At 37.4% G+C, this 26558-nt stretch overlaps 1 protein-coding gene across 1 annotated transcript; it reads left to right on the top strand.

Moving 5' to 3' along the window:
• Positions 1-1803: 1803 nt before the first annotated feature.
• HPGD (15-hydroxyprostaglandin dehydrogenase) lies at positions 1804-26506 on the top strand. Its single transcript, XM_068942522.1, has 7 exons — positions 1804-2320; positions 2436-2559; positions 6613-6719; positions 14847-14943; positions 22980-23056; positions 24869-25032; positions 25966-26506. Exons 1-7 carry the CDS (start codon positions 2228-2230, stop codon positions 26102-26104), a joined length of 801 nt encoding a protein of 266 aa, XP_068798623.1. The 5' UTR covers positions 1804-2227; the 3' UTR covers positions 26105-26506.
• The last annotated feature ends 52 nt before the right edge of the window (positions 26507-26558 follow it).

The raw sequence follows: 26558 nt of genomic DNA, 5'->3' as shown, positions 1-26558 counted from the left end.
ATCTCTGGCTGGCGGCAGTGGTAAATCAGAGAGCCATATTTCTACTATTTCTTGCTCTATCTGGAGGACTGGCATATGCTAGGAACACTATCTCTAATTTCAAACATATTTTGCCAAGATTATGAGGTATCTATGTGGAATGCTTTTTTGCCGTCTTGCAGAGGTATAATAATGAACCCTTTCTGTTAGTGAACAAAGCCAGAGTTAGAAACCTTAGGTAAATTTATTAAACTAGCATTTTCCTCCTACGACATCCAGGACTATATTCAACCAAGTTGTTCTTTGGGACTCAGACTTAAAAGATTTGTTTTATAAAAAGAGTGCGTGCACTCAACTCTTAAAGCATCACAGCATCTCTGAATGAGTCTAGATCGTGCTTACTATTCATGCAGAGTTATCAATAATTCAGAAAACAATTGCCAAAGGTCATTCAGACTACAGCCATTTGAAAACATGCAGACTGTTGATGGATTATCCCCTTTGCACAGCACTTTGAAAAAATCTGTGAATACCTTACGAATATTAAGGGCTTACTGGATAATGATCATGACTCGGTCAAAGGCTGAGGGGTGGGAGTTGCTATGAGGATTGGTATTAGGGTGAACAACTTCATTATAATACTATTATTAGAGTCCTGCGTGGTAACCCTGTTCTCATGATGTGCCTTTGACCAGGCACTGTGTTTGTCTCTCAGCAAATTAGGGAAGCTGGCTCAGCTGGTTGGAAAGAACTCATTAGGCATGGCAGTTTAGGTGGCATAAATTTCACAGCTGCAAAGCAGGCTGGAGCCCTCCCAGAAATACAGGTACCATATTCAAACAAATCACTAATCCCAGAGGCCAGCTCTGGCTGCTTTTATGAAATACCGTGAATCATGATCTTTAGGAAAAATGAATGGCTGCTTTCCAATTTAGCAGCTGGATTATATTAGTTCACATTTTTAAGGACAAAGGTTATAATAACAAGATCTTGCGTTACTCAATTTTCTCAATTAGGTAATGTAGTTACCTTAATGGTTCTGTAACAGTTTGTTGGTATTAGAACAACATAATATGCTCCTTCTAGGTAATACAAAAGAAGGGAAATGCATGTATGAAGGCAGCGTAAAAGAAAATACACAGTTGGGAGAAGAGAAGAAACAAAAAAGGCATAGGACTGCTGTCACTGGGAAACAAAGAAAAAACACAACAGACAACGATAGAGGTGAAGCCTGAATCTAGTTATTTTTGAGCTTGAAGCATGAGCAAAAAGTTTAAACCTGATACGCTGAGCAAAAGAAGACAGAATCCAACAGAAAAGTGTGTCTTAACAACACACAGGCGCATACATGCATTTGCAGCTGTATTACAGAGATTAGGACCGGAATGATGGATTTTTCCCTCCTGCCCAATGCTCCATAGCACTGTATTTTCTATGTGATAGCATTTGTGAGTCTCTAGCGACAGGTAAGTGAACAACAGAATTGATTTCAGTTTTTAGAGCATTAAGGTTGTTCCTATTTCTATTGTACAGTGCCACATGTTGCTTAGTATTGGTAAACTTACTTTGAGTTGTATATAATTAGCATTATATAACAAAACGTGCCTTGTAAGCTCTAAAAGTGATTAAACACCTTTTAAGGCACAAGCTGTCTTACCGACTGACCCGAAATTTTCTAGAAAGCAGCTACCTCGACATGCCTGATGTTCCTAACATCAGGACTGCTCGTTCAGATTCCGCTGACTTGTAGGAGGCAGGGGGCGGGGGGAGGCGGCTGAAGGGGTGTTTTGCAGTGTGTGAGAGAGAAGGCTCCCTGTTTGCTTTTGCGGAGCTGAACTTTCTGTCGAGCCCCCGGCTCTGCCGCTCCCGCCGCGCAGCGCTGCCGGGCGCGCAGGGGCTGCCCGCCGGGCGCTGCCCGCGGCCCAGAAGCCTGGCGAGGGGCGGCGGGAGGCCCTCGCTCTCCGGGGCTCCCCCGGGAAACAGGCTTTCGCCGGGCACGACCTTCCCACCCCCCGCCACCTCCGGCAGCTCTTGGCGCCCGGTTACACGGGAGAGGAGCGGGGGGGGGGGGGGAAACGAGCCTCGGCAGCAGCTCCAGCGGGAGGAGGAGGAGGAGGAGGAGGAGGAGAAGGAGGAGGAGGGAAAAGAGGGAGGGAGGGGAGCAGGGAAGGGAGGAAACTTGAGTGCAGGTGACACGGCGCGAGGTTGCAGCGCGGCGGGCCGGGGCCGGCGGCGGGGGCGCCCGGCCATGCACGTCAACGGCAAGGTGGCGCTGGTCACCGGGGCGGCGCAGGGCATCGGCCGGGCCTTCGTGCAGGCGCTGCTGGACAAGGGCGCCAAGGTAAAACCTTCCCCCCCCAAATCCACCCCTCCTGCGGGCCGCCGGCGGCCGGCCCGGGGCGGGGGGCGCGGGCCGTCGGGGGCCGCCGCCGCTCAGCGCTGCTGGCGCCGCGCAGGTAGCCCTGCTGGACCGCAACCCCGAGGCCGGGCGGGAGAGCAAGGCGGCGCTGGACGGGCAGTTCGAAGCGCAGCGGACCGTCTTCATCCAGTGCGACGTTACGGACCAGGAGCAGCTGAAAGGTAAGGAGGAAACTTTTGTCAGCGCTGCGCGCTCGCTTAACGTGCAGCGACCTGAAGCAGCCTGGGCTGCAGAACCAATAACTGTGCAGTTAAGGTTTCTGGAGGACAGCCTACTCGCAATCGCTTCTGCCAGTGACTCAAAAAGGATTTTGTTTCTGAACCTGCAGGTGTGAAGTATTATTATATTATTGCCAGCATGTGTGTATTACACTGTGTTACTTGGCGGGTTGTAAAACAAAAAAAAAAAAAAAAAGTGCTAGAGAAGTAATTTCACGGAGGGCAGAGTGATCGTTTTGCATGAAAGGCTCTGCAGAAGATAATTTTTATTTTATGAGTAATATGCTTTAAAGTACAAACTTGCTTTTTATGAGGCTTCGGTGCAGACTGCAAGCTGCATTCGCTCATCACAGCAGTGATAAATTCTGCTCCGGGTTGCAGTGCTCTCCCCTTACTGCATGCGTGCTTCCAATGTGTGCTGCTGCAGCTGAAAGCAGAACTGGAAAAAGACAGGACACTGCCATAGCCCCCTGTTAAATATGGGTTGGGAACATTTCACATACGTTTTGAGGATGCAAGCAGCAAGGGGCTTCTGCCATGGATAACTGGCATATTATGTGTTCTCATCTACGGAATAAATCTCATTCCCTACTGAGTTCCTATAATATCCTATAATTGTGGGGGAGCCTTCATGATATTTCATAAGAGCCACATCATTTCATGAAAGTTTCATTATTAAGGGATACATTCATAGGTAATGAGTCAGATACAGATTTTGACATCACTATTGTCAGTGCCCTTTTGCCAGCATCAGGCTAGATGTGAACATTTAGTTTTGCTTTTATTCACTACACTTCACCCCCTACTTTCTCAGCAGCAGCAATTGAACATAGTCATTTCTCCTTCACAGAACATACAGCCAGTCCAGAATTCAGCAGTATTGTCCACCGCTCTGGGCTAGCGGGCTTATATTTAGCCACAAACTTTTACATAAACTTGCGATCTGTTCAGATCAGCAAACAATTTTCTGCCAGCTAGGTCAATTACTGACTTTTTCTCTAAGTGGGAAGAGTTACCCAGGAGCACAAAAAAAGCATCTTAGGGGTAGGAAGTATGTGCCACTGCACGGCTGTTACCCCAGAGTGCTCTCTCCCACCTCCCATGTTCCCTCGTCACTAGCGCAAAGCTAGTATGATGCCAGAGGGGAAAAACACTGCGAACTGGAATGAGCAGGACGGGCCAGGGAAGGAGGATTCAGAGCCCAATTAGCAGGGAAAGAGCAATCTGAATGGTATGGGAATCACAGCAGGGAAAAATAGCAAGAATCATAGGCTGCTGCTTGTACTGCATTGTTCTTGTGGTGGGTTTCATAACATTAAGTTATAATCACAATTTACAGACTTTTGGGGGAGGGGTTGGGAGGAAAGTTTTACAGTTTTCTCCTACTACTACTTCTACTATTTTTGCCAGTTGCAACTGCAAGCCACTGCTTAGGAAACCTACATTAATTTCATTCCTGGTCTTTTGAGCTCTTAGTGGACGCATCAAGTCCTGCACTTGTTTGTCAGGCCTGAGCTCTGGCACTCCCATCAAGCTCCCCTGATTTTACTGTAGCTCTTCCCGAATGAAACAAGTTGCAGTACTGGAACTGCTATAAGTAGGTACATAATGCTCATGGCTAGAAGACCAAGTCTTCCACCTATGTGCTTTTTTTCTGTGGTGACTCTTCACATATTACCCCCCCCCCGCAAAAAAAAAAAAAATCTTTTATCTTGACCCACTTTTGAAAAGTCATCCACACATTTATTTTTGCTTTCCTTGAATATTTAGGAAGCTCAGTTATGACTGGTATTTATGCCTACCTTCCACTTAAAACAGATCCTTTTCTTCATTTTAATGGTCAGCATTCTATACAATTGCTTTTATTTTTTGCAATTCTGTGCGCACTAAGTAGGTAGTGTGCCATGTAAACAAAGAATTATTCTGCTTTCAAAAGATGAAGAACAAGTCAGTTTACGCTGATGTGCTGTTGACAACACTGACTAAGAAACTATAATGAGATTTTTTTGTGTGTGGACAGGTAACAGATGGGATCACTGTAGCCAGATAAACTTTTAGTAGAAATATTCCAAATCATCCTTTATTTTAACATAGATATGTAAACGGTTGAAAGTATTTGGTTATATTCTGGATGTGTAAGCTAGAAAATGAAAATTAATCAACCTGTATGCAAGTAATACAGAGATGATTTGGCAAAAGTATTATTATCGATGGGGTGTTTGTAGGCAAAAGATTTTGAATGATAGGCATTAAGAATGAGGCTGATGAAAGATGATATATTGAGAAGATTGAAAGAGAATCAGAGAGCCGGTTTCCAGAATTAGAAATATAATGGAGGCTCTAACTAGCAATTTTTGTACCCATTGAAACGGAGCTAAACTAATTAGTTTTGTGTCTAATAAAGCCGAAGGTCTTCACTTGCCATTGGTGGTACAGGATCAGAAGGATGAGGAAAGGAAAAGTGATTCAAGAGTTCAGTTCAGGAACCAGAGAATGAACTAGCAAGAAACATAACAAAAAACAGGAAAGGCAGAAAGCTAATATAAGAGGTTTTAAAAATATTTAAAGTACTCTAGTAGAGAATAACAACATAAGAAAATCTGTAAAACAGACAGTTGGACAAAGAAAACCTTTTCCATCAGCTGCCTAGCTCTTGTTCTGGTGCCAAGATGATGATTTTGATGGACTTACAGCATTCAGGCGCAGAAAAGGCTTTAACAGTACTGACCATCTGGTGCAAGAACAAACTGTTATAAGCCCCTGCAACTGCTGCAAAAAAGGTAGATTTTTCAAAGCTGCTGCTGTATTCCTGATTGGCACTAATTGCCAAAGACTGAAGAGCAGAGAATTCCGATGGTCCTGGGACCACCTTTTAGTAAAGTGGTTTCATTAAGGCCTATCATGTCAAGCATACTTGCAGGATATCTGAAATACTCTAGATTTTTAGTCAGTTGCCAAATGATGCATTTTTAAACAATATTTGTGTGCGTGTGTGTGTGTGTCCCTTTGGTTCTTGGTTTGCATAATAATAAATATTTAGGGATGATGAACTGTATTTGGAAGGAAAAACATACAAGCTGTATATATATAAAATAGACATATATATACACACACACACATATACATATGTTTCAGATTATGTCAGCAGTCATGGGAAAACTTAGTCTGGATTGGACATGTGGAGGTCATCTCACACAGCTAACCCCTCTAAGCAGGGCCAGCTTAGATGAGTTTGCTCATCACTATGACATCATTGTGTTTTTTCCATACTTATCTTTTTTCTTAGTTTAAACTCTGTCACCTGGGAGAATACAGTGTCACTGTGGAAGTGTCCCAGTTCTTTATTTTGAAACTTTTTGGAAAACTGTTCATTTCTTTCCGTCAACAGATATTTGAATTTGAGAAACACATTGTTAAGTTACTTGATAAGTAGGATGCATAATAATTTATTCATAAATGGATAAAATTAATCAAGACATAAAACAAATTATTTGTAGTTGAAAGATTCATACTATTTGTATTAGTTATATCACTGAATAAGAATTGCATTAAAACAAGTTGCACTCAAACTCAACCAAGAAAATCATTCTGAATACATAAAGCTTTTATTTTATTTTAAATTTAAAATAGATGAGACCAAATCTGGAATTTATTGACTATACCAAACCAGTGAAGAACAAGCTATAAATGCTTAATTTGCATAATGAGGGTGCCAAATATCTTCTCTAATACCACAGTATATGGGTACTAAGAACATTCATAACAGGATTGTAATCAGGCACAATAAAAATGAATGAAAAGATTACAATGGTGTCTTAATCCTTTCAGTTTTCCTGAGTATGTTTCATATTGGTGAATGGCTAGATAAAGAATGTAATTATGTCTTGCTCATTAACAGTTAAGAAAATAATTAAGACATTTTTGTATAATAACAAACATGCATTACATTTACTTTTGATAAGTGCTAAGAAATTTCATCCTTGGATTTTACTATAGGTGCTTTTGAAAAAGTAATTGAACATTTTGGAAGGCTGGATATTGTGGTTAATAATGCTGGAGTGAATAATGAAAAGGACTGGGAAAGTACTATACAAATTAACTTGGTAAGCATTATCTATTTTCAAATGTTCATACTTCAGTAATTAATGCCAGAATACATTTCAGTCAGGAGGCGATGGATTGTACAGATTGAGCATATGACAGAACATTAATTGTTAAATTGGTAAGTATATCTATTTTAAAACATAACTACATAGCTGCATATGTACTAACCAATAAAAGTGTGTATGGTGGGTCTTTTAAATTGTCTATTCAAGTCATACAGCAGTGTATAAAGGTACTCTGGCTAACACCACACAACACTCTCCTGCTACAAAGCACAACAAAATCCCATGTAGATCTAATAATTTGGTCCCCAGAGCAGTAAAGCTGCAGCTACATGAGGACAGTGTGTTCATACAGACGTTTCAGAATATTTTAGCTACTTGTGAGACGCAGCTGGCCTGCACTAGAGAAATATGTTGCACTAGAAAAATTGTTAAACCAAGAGCTCCACATTTTCTTCACTAATGAAGTAAGCACACGATCTGAGTTTTTAATATAGGCCATTTCAACAACATCACTGACTGAAACACGTCTCTTAAGAGCACTTACCAGCCAAAGCCCAATACATGCAACAAGTCTAAAATTTATTTAGAAACAGACTATTACGAGCTGTTTGATAGTATCTGGCTATCCCTACAGCAAAGTCCCATTCTTCTCATTGGGAAAAAACATATATAAGTGAGTCCTAGGTATCTGTTTTTCAGTTGCAAGTTTTTCGCATCAGTCTACTTGGCTGGGAGATCCAAATTCCAAAGGAAAGACCTACTTTTTAGTTGATAAGACTCTGACTAGCTTCTGTTCTACCACATATGAAATTATAATAGAAGGGTTAGGATTCAGTAAGTCTCCCCTATGACCATACTTACAAAACATTATAACTTATTTCTGCAAAGAAAAGTAGCAGAAGAAAGCTTGGAAGAATGTAACGTGGAGTTTGATTCCAGTCAGTCATTTGGAATTTGTTAGCCCAACAACAGAGCTCAAAATAAGAAAATTAAAAGTTTATGTCAAAAGTTCTATGGACAAAGGTACCTGAGCAGGGGGTTCAGTGGGCCAGGCTAAAAGGAAGCCAGAGATAAAATAAGAATTAGAATTTCCTCCTGGGACAAGACATAAATTCTGTTTGGTACTTTAGAATGGAAAGGGACTCACTGCTCAACTCTGCTTTCTCCCTTGTTGCAGTGTTACACACTTTTTTCACTACATGATGTAGAGACAGTTCTTAATCGGGGACTACCTTGTAAAGCTGACGGAATGCCAGCAATACAAATGCATCTGTAGGCTAGCTTGGGTATCAACAGGAGTTATATGGATCCTGAAGCAAGATTTCTGAAGAACCTTTTCTGTACTTAAAATAGGAGATAAATTTTGTCCTAATTGAAGCATTTTTGTAACCTGCGTTTCAACAATATTTTCCATTCCTGTTTGAAAGAAAGGTACTGTCAGCCTCACTGAAAGTCCAAGCCTGTAGAAACAAAGCCCTTTGTGATGAAAGTCTTTGAATCACAGTGTGTCCATGAAAACAAACAAAGCTCAGAAAAAACAAGACAAGTAACACAGGCTGTATGTTAGACAAGTTATAGAAAATTAATTGGAAAATTATATATATGAAAAAATAGTTATAGATTTAATAGTACTTTTTCCTGGCCTTCTAACTCTATCCAAGGTCTAGTTTGCTCTTGGAAAGAACTGAACTGAGACCACAGATTAAGAGTCCCATAATAAGAGGAATATATTTGTTTGTTTTCCTTCGTCATATTTTAATTTGAATATTCTTTCACCGTGTGTAAGTAGATGAGTCTGTTACCTAGCTTCTTTCAACAGGGTATTTCTATCTAGTTACAGTAATTTCCATGAACGAGTATATAAACATTTTATGCTTCCTGCTAGTTAACTATAACAATGGAACAATAACATCTGCTACATATAATATATTGTATTGGTCAGTCCCTTAAAATATTTTTTGCTTGTTATAGATAACAAATATGTATGAATTATGTAATTTTAAAAATGTCTCTGTATCCCCAGAGTAGGACATATAAATACCATTTGTATTATCCCTAAGAATAGGAAAAATTTCTGTAGTCACACATTTTGATACACTTTATGCAAGCATTTTCTAATTAAAAAAGAAAAAAACTCTATATGCCATTCTTCTTCTTAGTTATGTTATTTATATATTGATACAACAAATACTCCCTGCCCCAGTTTAAAGTGCAAAGTACAAAAGTAGAGCAGTACAGAGCAAGATAAATCAGAACAAACACATATGGGGTGTGTTCTTTATGGCCAGAACAGTCCACAGAACCGGTTGGTCTTCAGGAACTATTTTTAAAGGAGTGCAAGGAAGTTCCCTGATAGCATTACCTGAGACAGTGTGAGGAACAGAAATGAAGAAACAAGTTTGAAGACTGGGACATAATTTACAAGGAAAAAGTGGGAATAAAACACAACTCCTACTTGTATCTATCACAAATGCATGAGGAGGAGAAAAGACAGGTTGATAAAGTGGGGGCGGGGGGGAGTAGCAAACACAGAAAAGAGATTCCTGTAGCAATGCGTTCCACAATTTAGCTATATTTTGTGCAGCACAATATCTACCTTTTCATTACTTCATTAATATTTTTATTAGCTTTTTTTAGTTAAGTATTCCAGCAGCGCCATCCCTTCCTCACCGCAAACCCCCAAAGTTGATAGTACTGCTTGGTAAATACCAGCTTGATCAATGATTAATTCAATTGCTGATTCCCATACAAATGCACACTCTATTATTATGAAATATAAAGACCTTCTCAGCTATTTAGGAATTCTGTTTTTTAAAGCGTATGTTGCTGGTGTAGTTTCAGCAATCCATCATACACACGCACACACACAGAGAAAAGCATGAGAACATATGACACGTTTTCATTGAAAGTCATATCTACAGCCGCTCTCAAATAACAAGAACAGTGTTTCTTGCATTCAACTTCACAAGAACTTAAGCTTAAGAAATCCAGAAATTTTTATAATCTAACTTTCTTTCATGAAGCCCCTAAAAAAAAAAAAAAGAAAAGAAAAGAAACCTGGATTTCAACTGGCCTTGAATGTATACATGTTAGCTAAATAAAAATTTACTTCCTTAACTTTATGTTGGTGATGTAGGCTTCTTGGAACAGATAGTGGCCACTATAATTACAATATCTTTTCTCTTTACAAATACATTTAGAACATTTTATACTAAAAATTTATACCAACAATTTATTTGGACCTCCCTTTTTCATGTTTGTATTGGAGATTTTTGGAGATAGAGATAAGTCATAGTATACAGTTAAAAGGTAACAGTGCTTCTGTTACTTATGCTTTCATATTAAATATTACTGGAATCAAAAGTGCAGAAGTACTTTATATAACATTTTGACTATCTTACTGTTTTCTTATGCCAAAAAAAGTTATTTTGTAGATATACTGATTCTCCAAATGGAAATAATTAGATTAATGCAAGAATTTGACAGCAAAAACACAATTATGTGCCATTTAGGTGATAATTTTGCACTTTTTAACTAATATTATTATTCTGGCAAAACTTTCAAATGCAGACTATAACTTGAGGATGCCAAAAAATCAGTCGTATGGGATCTAATTACTAAGTGTTGCCCTGCTTAGCATGACAGATCCATTTAATTTATGTATACTGTACAAAAAATGAAGGTTTAGCTTTAGCGAAAAAGGAGCTAATTTTAATTTAGCCTTTTGGGGAAGTACAGTACAACTGTTAAAACTGCAGTACAGCATAACAGTACAACTATCAAAACATTTGCTGTATAAATAATACTGCTAAATTGGATTGTCCAGGGATAAGTTTTGTCTCTCCACAATATATCTAAAGATTGGATGACAATACCTTTGAATAAATATCTAGCCCTAACCTCAAAACGTTATGTATGTATACTAATACACAAATTTAGTCCAGAAAGATCAAATTCGTAAGCCTCCAAAAATCTTGAAAGCATTCTGCTAGAAAAAATAATAACCATTCATTAACATGTGAGGAGATGCTTTTTTATTTGTTATGCATAATTAATACTAACTTGTTTCTCTAGTTTTTGAGAAAAAGAATTGGTTCCCTTTTCTAGTACTACTTTGCTTGATGGTCTTGACTAACAAGACATATCATGTTATTGTGTTGTAATAAAAAGTTCTTCTGAAAATCATGTCAGAAAATTATGTCATTTTGACACTTTTTTTCAGACATGCTTCAGTCGTAATAAAAATAGAAAAAAATGGGTGTTAAGGCAGAAATTACAAAAAATAAGAAAGTTGACCTCCTACCTCATTCAGGATTCAGAAGGACTAGTTTCTAAAACGAAAAATTTAGTGGCGTTCTTGTTCTTATCGAATCTCTTGTCTGCATTTTAATGACACCCTCCTTCCCCCTCAAAAAGGGAAGAAGTATGTCAGCAAAACACCAAATGCCTGAATTCAGTTATCAGACAGAAGAAAACTTCAAATATATGCGTAAAATTTGTTCAGGCATGTGATAGTCTCATCATTAGCAGGCAAAATGGGGCAGTAGCTGGTAATTCTATGGGGTTTTTTTCCATTGGTTTGAATAATTTATTTATGCAAACAACAAAGTAAGAAATTTCTGTGAATTCAGAGTAGTCAGTTTCTAAAGTGGAGTCTACCTAATTCAGGGTTTGGCCTTGCAAAATACTTAGATATGTGCTGCAAGGAGTGCAGTGTCTATTTGGTTTCTGACATCTGAGCCACAGAAAAATGAAATACGTTCCTCAGCTGTCTTGTGATCTTCAGGTGAAAGTACTGTATTGAAAATACTGCAGCTAAGAAACACTTTTTGAACTATTATTTAGTTCATTTGTTACACCAATATGTACATAATTTAAGGTAAAATCTATTTATCAATAAATGGTAAAGCTGTTACAGTCAAGGAAGAGAAAAAGTAAACCTGTAACCTTGGGGGATTCTGTCTAAAACAAATTCCGTAGCCTACCTATATCAGCTTATCCAAATTGCGAACTGTCCAAATTTTGATACTTTGTGACTACGCAATTTTTTGTTACAGCATAATTGTATATTTTGGCCATAGTGGTACAAAGACCATGCAAATTTCAGGGGCAGAGGGGGCGGGGGGCAGAGGAGGAAGCGTAAGCACAATGGTGGCCTTTTTAAAGATGCAAAGAAGTGGAACACTTCAAACTTCTGAGCTCAAGAGGATCAATAAGAGTATGTAATGAAGACATACTACCAGGGATTGATGCTACTGTAGGAAACGTTACAGATGTCAGAAAAGCCATCAGTAAATCAGAAGATGGGAACGTAGCTAGAAAGCATAGCATTAATGTTCAGATGTCTGAGTAATGAAACTATTGTATTTTTCTTTTTTTTTTTTAACAAATATGAAATGAAGAAGAATGAAGCCCAATTCAGCTGTCCAAAAAATAAAAGCAGAACCTAAGTAAGTTCAACAGTGGAGAGAACTCACATTTTTCCTGGTTATTGGGCAGGGGAGAAAGGACGTGTGCAACACATCAGACACAAAAATTTAAGCTTAGGCAGTGAATTTGAGACAACAGCATACAAGACAAACTAATTTTTTTCAGATATATTGTGAAAGTATGGTTAGAGAAGTAAACAGTTCTTGAGAAAAGATTTATTAACATCTAGAACGTCTTTGAGGATGTTCACAGGGAGAGATTTAGGGAAATGATGGAAGATTAGCCAATTTTGAGAATTTACATCCTCAAAGATCTAAGTATTCAGCTTGCATTTGTTACGATGAGTAGTGCAAGAAATGGTAGCTGTCTTACTTCATTTCCTTACTCTGTGTTGCTCATTCCTGGGTCATAAGAAGCTTGTAAAGAAGAGTATATTAAAAATCTCATGTGCAAATGAGAAAGTACACTGGAAGAAGCATGAATGCTTTGCATAGTTCAGTATAGCTCATAGCTGAATGAAATTTCCAACAATGAGCAAACCTTGCATATCCAATTGGTTTATTCAACAATAATCAGTAATGTCTCAACAGTGACCAGAAGGCTAGCTAGGCAAACTTCAGAAATGATTCATTTCATTTATTTAAGGACAAAAAGTTAATGCTGGAGAAGGCAAGGATGTTCCACTGTGAAAAGCCAGAACAGGGAATCTCTTTGGCGTACACTGCAACCTTCTTCCGGTCCATACACCTCACTTTCCTCTCCCTTTGTGCCAGGAGAGATGACAAGAACCAAGCTTTCATGCCAAAATAATGGGGCTAGGGCACATACCTGGAACCACCAGCTGAGGATTACCATCAGGTCCTACGGTATAGACAGAGGCAGTAACACCGAGCACTGTTTCTTAGTGCTACCAACACAACTGCTGACAGTGAGGCCTTTTAAAAAAACAAACAAAATGAAAAACAGTGCTATCTGTAGAAGATTAAATGGCATAGGCAACTACTTTAACAAGCTTGCATTCTCAGGTGTCCAGAAATACACCAGTTCTGTTGTTCAATGGCTTGGTTGCTTATTCCTTCAGAATAACTTGATGTCAGAAAGCAGACCAAGTGCCTTGGTAGAGACATGAACACTGAAAAGTGAGAAGCACCACTTATCTTGAAATCAATGGCATGAGGCCCCCCTAAGTGGATAGAGAGACCTGTAAGGCCTAAATATAATAATTTCTGCTATTCACATTGCACTATGAAGCATACAGATTTACCTTAATTGCATGATAAGCCAGTGATGATCTTAGCTTACAGCTTCTAATGCATGTTTACAGTAACTGATGTTGAAGTACAATGAAAGGCAGATTTCTCTGACCTAAGAAAAATAATTAAGCCCAGCTACTCAAATTGCAATACTAATCCTAGGTCCTTGAGGAACACGTGGGGAAAAAAGTAATGAAAACTGCACAGTAGATTCTAAAGCATAGTATTTCACTCCTGTACTGTACAAGAGCCAATTCCAGTGCTGGTTTTGGAATTTAGATAACAGTAGGAAAACGCTTAATGTTCTGATTTTTAACTTTCCAGTACAGCTAGCCGCTAGCCATTAGGGTTTTAGCCATATACAATTTTTTTACTGTGTTACTGTGGGAGATTTTCATCTGTGTGAGTCACAGTTCTTCCCTCATCAGAACTCTCAGGGAATTACGTGCAGATGTGGAAGGATTTGTAGAGCCACTTCATTCTTTGAATGTCTTAATTTTAGCTGAGTCCAGTATCACTAGACGTTAGTTTCTAGTTTTAAAAATGAAGTAATTAATATTTGTGGAAATATAGAAGTGATTCAATTTGTGTGTTTATTTTAAGCAGAAATTTTAAACTAAATGTGAATCCATTATGGGGAGATCTTACAAAAGCAGTACATTGTTGTGAAACCTATTACTATCGCAGTAATACTGCAATATTACACAAGTTAGTAGCTGTTGCACTAGGACCATCTCCTGTTACCTTTCTGTTAGCCCTCATTAAAATTACTAGTAAAGGGATTCACTCTCTGGGAGAGAATTTTCCTTTTGATTTGTTTAGAAGGCCGATAACTACAGACTTTGCATACATTTAGGAATCTCACTTTAAATGTCTGAAGTTTGATGGGATGAATCCCAGCAAAAGTTCTGACTGCAGTTGGGTTCAAAAAGAGATCTTAAGGAATTAAAATTTTACAGGTCTCAGAAAAAATTTCTTCCTCAAAATCCTTTCTGAAAAAAACAACAAAAAGTTCTTACACAAGCTGCTGCTAATATTTTGCTAACACCATCTTTCACATCTCTTAGCATGTTTTTTTTACCTTATCTATGTTTCTCAGTTTAGGTTAACCTTCCTTTGAGAGGAATGGTAAAACTCCAGTAACTTTAGTCAGAGAGAATACAAATTCTATTTATATTCTTAAACATATCTTTTCTGGGAGCTGAAATATATCACACAACTTAATCCTAAAATGTGGAGGTTTCTTATGCCCTCAGCTAAGGGGAGTTATAGGTGTTAGTGATATCTTCAGCTGCGGAATATTTTATTTGTGTATAATCTTCAAAGTATGAGATCACTGCTAAAGCAATACAAGCTCTGCTTACCACAATTAAAGCAAGATTCAGTTTTTAGGAGCTACCGGAGACATATTTTGAATATGTCTTTTTTCCTATACCAGACATCTGTGATTAGAGGAACCTACCTTGGCCTAGAATATATGAGAAAAGGAAATGGAGGTGATGGAGGAGTAATCATTAATATCTCATCCTTGGCAGGTGAGAATATGTTCTGTCTAAGTATTTGCTACTCACTGGTTTGTTTGTAAAATAAATGTCGTATTGATTAGTCATATTTTTCTTCTTTCTCATGACTCTTCTTTTTCTCCTATTATGAGCTAGTTTTTATTGTACCAACAGAAGTAATAACAAAGGACCATAGCTTTCATTTGCTTTTCATTTGCTTTTTTCCCCACAGTTCAAAGAAGAATTCAGTAATTTCCTAACGTATCAGTCTTTTAATTAATAATTTTGAGCATGATGTAAAAACTTCATCAGAGAGGTTTTGCTCAATATATGGCAGTATGCAAACCTGAAAAAAAAAACTAACCAGCCTCAAGTCATTATACTGATTCAACACTATTCAATAGCACGGCTAAATTAAAACAATGTATACATTGTATGTAAGAAATATAATCTAATGTATAGACCTAATTTGAATTCAGGGTCTCTTTAAAATGGGTTATTTTTAATATTATATTTATCAGGCACCAAATCTGGAAAAATCAGATAATCTTTTCACAGAAAGAGAGGAAGCAGCAGCAAGTCCTTCCTACTCAATTCCATAGGAGCCCGACTGTAGGAATATATAAGATTAGACTGTATCTGCTTTGTTAATGAAGGTCATCACATGAACTCTGTCAGTGATTCAAGCCCTGTCAGATGCGAGCCACCTCTGCTCAAGAAGCCATAGTATTAACATTCTTATTTCATTGAGCTTAAGTTAACACATTTTCTGCTCATTACTTACCTGTGTTATAACTGTATTTCAATTTATCAGTACAAAACCAGTTGCATGGTTTCTGAGTTAGTCAGGGTATTTGCTGCTTAGTTGCAAGGGAGAATTCTGCATCCTTCCCTGTAGGTGCACTCTGTGTTGCAATGACTGCGTTTGGAGTGAAAAAGTATGACTGAAGAGGAAATGGGCAATTTTGTGAGGAAATACTTGCCCTCTCTCCTAGTTATTCTGTCTTGATACCGTCATAGAGTCTAGGAAAAATAATATCTATACGGGCTTATGCTTGCATTGTGGATTCTTTCTTCAGCATCCAAGCAGAATACCATATGATAGTCACTTCATTCAGGGGAACCCTACGTGTTTTGAATACTATTAAATTCTCCTGTATACCGTGGAATTTGTGATGAGAAAACCAGTTCTCCCTACTGACATAAATCAGATGAATATCTTAGTTTAAGAGCATCTAGCTTAACATATACACTTACCTAATACAGGTGGGTGTTTATTAGAAGTCTCCATTAGAAAGTCAGTCTTTTCAATACTGCCCAACATACTACCTACTGAAGTCAGTAAGTTTATCTCCATTGGCTCAAACAGACGTTGTACTCAAACCAAATTAACCAGAAGGAAATTGCTATTGCAGTACAACGCTTTGCCAACACAAGTAAAAGATTAAACATTTTCACAAAAGTGCTGATGCCCATGGAGTGCTTAAAAAAGGGCAAAGGTAGCAATTTCATTCCTTTTCTAATCATTCTTAAATGAATACAGATTATTTTGCTTTTAAGATCTAACGGCTTGGCTTTCCTTGGCTTGGTAAGAGCTTATAAATGTCATCTTAATTATTCAAAGTTTGCATTTATTTACTTTCCAATGTGAATATTGCGCTCTAATGGTTGTGACCATCTCTGTCAAAAACAAAGCGTTCTTTGCTTTGTTTGTTTGTACATGGCTTGTATTTAGCAATTGTTTCCAAGGTCATAAGGAAAACTATATTATAAAAGCTAACATAGGCTAATTTTTATAGTTAATTTATTTATTACTATTTGTGCTTTGTGACTCCAATTCTCCTTTACTGTCTAAAGGTCCAAGTCCTGCAGTTCACTGTGTATGTAAAACTCGAACTGCCATTGATTTGTTTAACATTCTCTTCAAGTGTTTTCTTTTCTCAGAGGTAGCTTCTGTTGATCATTAAACTTTTGAGTGGTTTTGATCCCCCTCGTCCCAGTTCTCTGCAAGATTTTATCAGATGTGTTCTGCAGATAGCAAGTATTTGTGTATCTTGTTGAGCAGTAAGGAGAGTAATATTCAGTGCTTATGTAACATTCAATAATGTTCGCATTACATATTAATTAGTTTCCAGGTTTTCACCATGGAAATTTTGCCAGTGATCTGAACTAGAGGTAGACGCAAGCCTTACTGCTTGGTATTTCAAAGAACACTCATAGAGCTACCTAAGTGCTTCCTACGAAGTGCATGCTTAAAGTGATGAGCTGGATGAAAGCCAGAGTATTCACCATTTTTCTAGTATTGATTCTTCTAATGTCTCTACAAGACAGTACTAAATTAGAAATAGAGTGAAATGAGTAAGCCCGTGCAGCAAACACCCAAATCCTAACCCTCTCAAAGGTATAAAACCTTCTTACTTTTATGAGAGTTGTACATTCATATCAAGAGGAAGTAATACCACTACATCTCTGAGATAATGGGAAATTTGCATTTTACTGCCAAACTGCCCCCATCAAAGAGAATGCCAATGGCTGCAGGTTTTTGAATGCATTGTAATAAACTCCACTTACAATTTAAAGAGTAAAACATGCTAAAATTCTTTTCTATATGAAGCTACTCAAATTAATTTTAATTTTAACAGATGAGTAGCTATGTGCCAAACAATACAAAAAGCATGCAGTACTAAATTTAAACTCTGATATAATTTTGATGATTATATTTAGCAGTCTCTTATCTTTTGGTGGCTGCTACCTATATACTTTTAGTAAATAAAGGGGAGAGGGAAGTCTTGCTGCTGGATTCATTTGTGTGTACACATGTTTGTTTTGATAGCTTGCAAGAAGATACTTTGTAAAACAGAATTTGTATATGTCTGGATTCTGGCAGATAAGAAAAATCAAAACATTTATAAAGGCCTTAAAAACTGACAAAATATTTAGCATAAGATCATGCCAGTTTTTTACGAGAGGCTGTTCGATGTGTAGTGTATCTGGGAACCTTGCTGTTGTGCAGCTATATCAGTGCTTTAATTGTACTCAGCTTCAAGGATTCAGTTAGGTTCCACAAGCAGCCAGTTTGTCCTCCTCCTCTAAACAGCTTCAGCCAAAGGAAACGCTCAAGGTGCTCCTCAAAGCAAGCAGACTTCTGTAGGACCTGGTCCTATACACATTACAGGAAAAAGGTTAAGCATATGGTCAGCATCATTTGAATAAAGACAATGACAAAGTTAAAGGAGAGCAAAGATGTAGATGGCTGTGAGACGGGGGCCTTCAGCTCAGCGTTATGAGAGAGCTTCTCTTGTCTCTCCTATGTAATAACGAAGATGGTGAGCAGAAACCACAGGAATGAGATTTAGAAACTAATCCCTAGGCACTTCATTCATTCTTAGAAAATTTCCTAGAAGTGATGCAGCTAAAAACTTCTGCTATGATTTCCATGTTTCCTTAGGTTTGACTAAAATCCCAAGAGTAAAACTCACATAAGAAATGTGATCTTGTAACTCTCCTTATTCTTAAGGATAGGGTAGGACATAAATCCCTTTAATCAACTCTTTCATCACTCTGTAGGACCATCATGCCCCTAGTTCATTTCTCTAGCTACGTATCTGGTTGTTCAAAGCACAGTGCAAACATATTCCATACTGTTTATCCAGACTTTCACCTAACAGTGATAAAGGAGATTTCTGTTATGTGGTTTGGGAAGATAATTTAAATAAATATGGCTAACTCTTGTGACTTTGTTTATTTGTAACTATTCTGTGTTTTGGAATAAGCTTTGATAAGTATAATTTATTAAACAAACCTAATGCAGAAAGGAAAACAAATTACTTTGGCAAATTTATTCCCCACACATGGGGAGTACAGTATTTTAGGTTTGCTTCTAAATAAATTCCATCAGTCCCTCAAAACTTACCTTTCTCCAAATTTAGAATGACCGAAGACATAGCTGTTATTAGTGAGAAAAAAATACAATATTTTAATACTATATTTAAATGTTCTCATAGTAAATATATTTATCTAAAATATCACTGGAAATAGAGCTTGATCTCTGCATAATCATAGTGTAGAAGGGCTGCATTCTGGTGAGGTCAAAGTCCACACAAAATCAACAGTCATGTAGAAAACAGACTTTAATTCTTTATTGTCTATGCCATGCTTAACTAAATATGAAGTACAGTTTTTAAAGAATTGCTGAAACTTAAAAGATACTGTCAAAGAGAATTACATTTGTCTCAAGCTGGCAAACAGTGCAGCCATGGAGAAAAAGGGGGAGCAGAGGGAAAGGTCATCTAAATGCTAATATATCTTATTCAAAGAGACTTGTTCAAATCTCTGAAGGCAACATATATTCTGTGGGAACCCATACCTGTGGGTATTCTATAGTCATCAAAGTTCTTCAGTGGACTGAAGGAAAATACTGGTTTCAACAAATTCCAGCTTATTGATACAATCCTCTACCTCAAACTCTGGTTTCCCAACATGTGGACCATGAAACTTAATTAAAACTATTGACTGTGATAAATGAATAAGCAATTGTAGTAAGAAGTCTGACATCGTGTCTGAAATGGTAATGAGTGCTCTTGACACCTTAACAACAAGGGGACCAGAGTATAACCAAAGGCAAGAGCTGTCTCCTTGTCAGCCTGCCAAGGACTGAGAAAAGTAAGAAAGAGCAGATGCTTCTGTTGACACGCAGGATTACTGCCAGATACTTTAATTGTTTTTGGTAAACAAAAGAGCACCTTCAGTCATCATGGAATCATTTGCATTTCATCGGATAGTTCTTGATGAAGATCTTTTGGGGAAATACTAAGATTTATTAAATTTTAGGAAGAGTAAAGAGGAAGGAAGTTCTCTCCCCTGCCATGTAACAGTTCAGTCATGTGGCAACTTATCCAGACAGAGGAAAATCTAGGTGTAGTCACCTCCCCCTGATTTAAATCTAGAGATTTAAAACCACATCTACCACTTCCTAGGAGTAAACCACCAAATCACCGTCCATTTGAACCCCCTGTATTTCGTGTCTAATGTTTTCCAGTCTGTTTCACTGATGCTGTTCCACATTGCATAAGAAATATGTGAGCGGTGAATAGAATCTGGATGTTTTAACACTCCAGTGAATGCCCTAACTAATATGCTATGAAGTCATCTTCATTCATTGGTTCAATAAATATTTAAGCAGAGCAGAATCAATGTCACACAGCAGTCTATCCCAAAATACTTTATAGCATAGTCTTTAGGACACACTGGTAACAGATACAGGTTCAGTTCCCCCTGGTGCAGGGAAGTGGCACAGACCTAAAATTCCTGCACTGTGGTGCTGGGTACTGAACTCATGAATAAAAGCGAGATGGGGTTATCATTGATTTGGGTGAGGGATGCTAAAACTAGTTCTTCATTTATATTGCCTTAGTTGAAAGTGACTCAACTGGTTTCTTTATTTTCCATGTTAGCAAAAAATAATAGTTTGTTAGGAGATAATTGCTCTTAATGCTTTGCTTAAAAGAGTTATTTATTCCTCCCTTCCTTCCTAGTTATTCCTTCTGCCTTTTGATGTTTAAGTTAAGTCTTTGAACCCTATCCCACTTCATTACAATGATTTATGTCCTTCCTTTGTTTATTTCTTAACTTTACTTCTCTTCTGTCAAGTAAAAAGTGATTTGTCTCACTGTTAAAAAAGAAAAAACAAAACAAACTTTTAAATTCCTCCTCTATGTTTCCCAGTAAATGTTGTCCTATGTATGTCTCTTAGCTGCACCCCCACTGGGATTGTCTTTATCTTTACAAGATGTACAACAACTCAAGGGTTACCAAAAAAAAGCACCATAATATTGCAGACATGCATTAGCATATTGATAGCATGCCAGTGTTTCCAATTATCATGAAGAATGCTGATGACTGATGAGAGTCCATCAGTTATAAATCACCAAGACAGGGACTGTTAAGCCTTGCTTGCAATCCCAGTCCAGAGGAGTTACCATGGAATACATTTTTCATAGAGCAGGTTCTCATTCAGAAGCACAACACATTAATCCAAGCTAAAGAGATAAATACAGATTTAATAGAACAATCAGTCACTAGAAAAGTCATTCATTTCCCACCTCTGAACAGAGCTAACAACAGTATTGTTTTCACTGGATCACCAATGTAGCATTTAAACGAAGACAAAACCTTCAAGCTGTCAGGGTTGTAGTTAGAGCTCTGTGTCTTCTTAGAAAGTTATCTCCTTTGGACAAAATGGATTCCAGAGCAAAGAGCCCATACAACTCTCTGGCGCACATAATCTTTCTAGCAATTCCATACTTAAGAGCTGAGTAGTGTATTCATCATCTCCCCTGAGATAAGTCACACCCTTTCTTGATTATATCGCTTAAAAATATGAAATTAAAACCAGATATCTTAGATACGAATTGGGATGAGTTCCATTAAACATTAAGGCATCAACATCAGCATGCAGATTTTATGATACCACATTCATAGACAAATTTCTCACTCTAACTTTAGGACTGCCTAGGGTTTGCTATTTACAAGGACATAGCTTTCTTGTGGAGTTAGAGTACTCATGCTCCCCATTTCAATCCAGATTGCCATGGTATAGTGGAAGTTGTGGACATAATGTTCAGAAATACATATATTCATGATCTGCCATCTCTCCTTGATCAGCTTGTTACCATCAGATTAAGTCTTACAAGAACGAACCTCTTATTTTTCTTCTGAAGCATCTGTTCTTTCTCTGCTGCAAATGATGATTTTATGCTCACCCGTTCCCACTGTAAAGGTTCAGAATCTCAACAGTCATTTTTTGTTTTGCTTCTCCTTTTTCCCCCCAGAAGGTAGTAATGCTATTGCCCAGTATTGTTAGTTCTTTTTCCTCTCTCCTTCCAAAGATCCTCCCACTGGTTTATTGTTTCAGAACCAGGACCACTTTAGGAAGTACCTTACAGTGAAATCCTTTTCATCCCATAAAATTTGATCTAGAGCATGCTTCAAAAGCTTTACTGTCTACACACCTGCTTTCATTTCTTTCTGTTCACTATCTGAGGACTTCACTTTATCAATCCATTCATAGTGTTTTCTCATTCATTTCTGTACCCTCTTCACTGAGGTCCTGCATTCCTTTCTTAGTGCTTTTTCCATTTGCTGATTGCAGAATGACTTCCCAATTTAATAGGGAACCTATCAGATAAAAAATCAGAGTAGTATTACAAGTAAAAAATGTTACAGTGCCTCCGATGGTGCATCAAATCTGAATTATTTTGTTTATACATGTAAGCTTCTTAGAGCAAAAACTGCTATGCAAAAGCGTATGTAACCCACTCTTTGTTTTAGTCCTAAGCATATTGCCAAATAAGTAAGCAATAGTAGTATTGCACTCAAAGACATATTGTTAATTGACTGCACTTCAGTCAGCTATACAACACACATTCCCCTCTCTCTCACTAGGGCTAGGACAAAAAGTTTTATCTCTGTTTAGTTACTATCCCACAGAAGTAACTTAAGGAAGGAATTTAAGTAAGACATTTTAATTCTTTATTGCTTTTTTATTTATTGATGTGTTACCAAGATAACATGAATTCAGCTACAGTAGCTGAAGTGGATTTTGCTATTTCCCTTGTCCTGCCCCACACTTCCTCTCCAGAATCACTGTAAATACTTACACATGTCTAGGATGCATAGCAGCAGTTAAGGTATCAGTAATCAAATTTTATCTAAAATACTTTCCAAATATCCAGATTCATGGAATAAGTCTAAAAATCTGTCCTTGAGTGTTTTCTTCCAGATCCTGTGCTCCATCTTTAAATCATACTGCATATATCCGATTTTTCATCTTAAAAGTCATTCTCTGTTCATTACCTACCCCTCTTTTGTCCCCCACGGTTTTTATCTGTTATTTCATATCTTTTGCTTACTTTACAAAATATATTTTGCAAGTTTTTACTAAACTGCCTATTTTTTTGTATCTCTATAAACCCATCATTTATTCTGTTATTGTCCTATATGTGTATGTTTAAGATAATCGTAAGTAAGGGTACCTAACATCTTTATTCAGCTGCCTTTTTATTTTAAAGGACTCATGCCTGCTGCATTCCAACCAGTGTACTGTGCTACAAAGCATGGTGTAATTGGATTCACACGATCAATAGCAGTAAGTATGTATTTTCAAAAACAGTATCAATGGTTCCTTGGGAACATGCTAAGTTTCTCATGTTCCCTCTCTATTGTCATGCAATTGGAACCAATTTTCATAAAACAAATGAAGGTTGCCTGAAATGGTGGAGGTTTCCTTCTTTCACAAGGGGAATCCAAAGGCAGAATTAGTAAAGCATGTGTGAGTTTATGATTAATCTGAGGTTTGGGGATCATGGGAGAAAGATGCTGTGAAGTAAGTTAAGGACAGGGGAGGAGCCCTAAAGTCCTAAAATCTTATCTAAGCTTTAACAAATTTGTTCATAATTGTATCCCAGTCATTTAACATTTTGGTTACCTTAGTTGTAGGTCATACTGATGACAGTTTTTATGATGAATAAGTGTGCAGAAAGTGAGTTGAACACAAAAATATGGCCTATTATTTATTCTTACTTTCAGTTAATATGCTAAAAAATGCAAAATGACACATTCAGGATGCGACATGTTGGATGTTATACAAGCATATAGTAAGTCTTAGCCTGTGACTCCAAAACTTTCTAGTTAAATTAGCAAGGAGTGTGAGAAAATAAATTGAGGTGCATAAAGTATTAGTAAGAGTATTAATAACAGGCTAATTACATGCACAACTTAAAGATAGCGTACTTACATAAGATTTCCAGTCTAATTTCCAGAATAAAGATTCATATTGTACTCTCCCTATCACTTTTTTTTTTTTTTTTTTTTAAGATTTGCTTAAGCAGATTAGTACAGGTAGTTATCACATATCACCTTAGTCACAGCATGAACCTGAAACCTTGTTTTCCAGTTTTATTTTTTCATAATATGATTAAATATTAGATTATAAGTTCAACAACAAAGAGTTTTCAGGAAGATGAGAGGAAATGCTCTCTCTCTATGGAACATGGGAATGTTGGGGAGAGAAAGAATAGACCAAGCATAAAAAATCATTGTACTTACCAGGGAAGACGGACAGCCTAACACTGGGCAGGTATAACACAAAACGGCTAGGACTTCAGTTTCTTTTCTTCTCCAAACCTAAAGGACAAGCCATCATATCACGAAAATTACATATGATTTACATAATACGAGAGAAGAATCCTTTTAAATTGTTAAGATGTATGGAATTTATTGTTGAACAATCGTGGTTACTCTGAGGCACAGATACACTATCTGTAGTTCATAGGTTCTGTGCCATGACTAGGACGGTTCACCCAGCGTTCATGCTTCTTCTGTGCTACAGACATACATTGGCAGCATCACAAAGGAAGGGTCCTACCATTCCCCAGACAGTTCATACTGCTTGCTTTCATTAGTTTCCTGAGCTGTTCTCCCCGCAGAAAACGAGAAATGGCATGGAGAAAGAGCTACGGATTCCTCCAGCAGCAGAAATCCCCTCCAAACTCCTCTCTGGGGCAAAGAGATTTCCTGGAGTTCGCAAGAACTTTCGTATGTGGATGTGTAATAGGCCAACAATCATTATCCGAGAATACCGTTAATACCAAGAGCACTGGCAATAAAAATTAGAAAAACAGCTTTATGGAAAGAATTTTATTATCTTGTAGAACTGTTCTCAGAAAAACATACATGTCCAACATTTGTCCAAACCATGTTGGACAAATAAAAACAAGTATGATTACTAAAGAAAACACACTTCAAACTTAGTTGTTGAAACAAAACAACCAGTAGCAACAAAATTGCCTACCAGGCAAGGATATTAAAATACTTAATGATAAGTATTCTTTGAAATATTGCTTTCATAATACTGTTTAAAATGTTGGTGATGAATGCCTAACTTGTATCTCTTTTCTAGTTAGCTGCTAGTATGGAAAACTATGGCGTGAGACTCAACACTATTTGTCCAGGATTTGTCAACACGCCAATTCTTCAGTCAATAGATAAAGAGGAGAATATGGGACAATATTATTCATACAAGGATGAGATCAAAAATATGATGCAGTTCTATGGTGTGATGGAGTAAGTAAAGTTAGATATAGTGTTCTTTATCCTTTGTAAATGAAGAACAGGCATGCACAGTAGCACTTGCAGCTGATTCCCAGTTCCCAGTAAAGCACAAATCAAGTTCCTGAGCTAAAGATCGTATATTAGTATTTAACAGCCCTTGATGGACTGTTCTTCCAGATAGACTCTGTCATTTGAATTGGGTTTCCATACCGTTTGAAATTGAATAAGTTAAAAAATCGAACAAGGAACAAGGAAAAATTGACCAAGTCAATAACATAGTAGTGACCAGGGTAGATCAGATCAAAGAGTTACCTAGTCCACTGTCCTGTTTCCAACAAAGGCCAAAAGTAGACAGCTAGGAAAGTGTATCAGAACAAGACACAAATATACAGATATTTCTGGAGTATTTTCTTAGCCCCTAACAATTAGCCACTCAGACACTTCTGCACAAAGGAAATCATGCAACTATGTTGTTTTGCCCACCCTTTTTCAGATGTCAGCTATACTGCATCTACTACAAATCACATGCGACAGAATTCTTCTCACACTAAATTGTATGTCGGTCCTGTTACTGAAATAGGATAATTCAAGAGCAAAGAGCTGCAAAGGATTGTGTAAAGATTACTTCTGCCAATTGCCCTGACAGAGAAAACTTTGATAGAAAGCCCAGTGGCAGCTGGATGTCTGTGGGGATTTAGCAATGACTAGAGCAAACAAACGATGTTTGCAGTTGCAGCTGTTCACTGTATGTCCTGACTGAGGCGACTGAAATTCCTTCCTGAAACACTCATCGTTCTTCTGCTTTTGTTGAAAATAAATTTCTTCAAATAGTAGATTGTTTTATTTGTAGGGCATACACGTTTACACTGAATGTTTTTACTTGTCCTTTTCACGTATTCTAGTACACCACCATTCTGAAAAAGCAACTCTTTTTTTTCTTTTTAGCCCATCATTAATTGCCGAGGGACTGATAACAATAATTGAAGATGATACTCTAAATGGAGAAGTGATGAAGATTACAGCATCACAAGGGATTCATTTTCAACAATACAACCAATTGCCTCTTTCACCATCAAAGAGATGAATCTAATTGTTTTATGCTAATTTTTTTTTGCTTTTAATAAATATAATTTTTTTGAAAAAGGTAAATTTTGGAAAAAAGTTAATATAGAGCAGTCATAGCATTCAAATAGTTGCACCCAATAACAAAGATGGAAGAGAAAATGTGATGTGGGAAGTTGTTATTGTCTTATTTTGATTCTAGAAGCACTAATAATTGTTTGGTTTTTTGTCGGTAGAATAAGCACACTGCTCTTCAAATTTTTGATTACGCATAAATAGGGGTCAGATGTTTCCTTCTGGTAGTTCTGTGCAATTATCTGATCTGCATACCCCAAGCATATTTTGGTGGACCTATGTTACATAAGTATAATTGCTCTTACTGTAATAAAGGTGTACTTACTTACATTCTGAATTCTTAATGCCAGGAATTCAGTTCAGTGCTCCGAAACACAAATATATCTATAAGAAGTCAAGAA

This window comes from Struthio camelus, chromosome 4 (genome assembly GCF_040807025.1).
Source record: "Struthio camelus isolate bStrCam1 chromosome 4, bStrCam1.hap1, whole genome shotgun sequence".
In the NCBI taxonomy this organism is placed as follows: Eukaryota; Metazoa; Chordata; class Aves; order Struthioniformes; family Struthionidae; genus Struthio; species Struthio camelus.
Note: the sequence above shows the minus strand (reverse complement) of the source record. Positions and strands in the feature narration are given on the sequence as shown.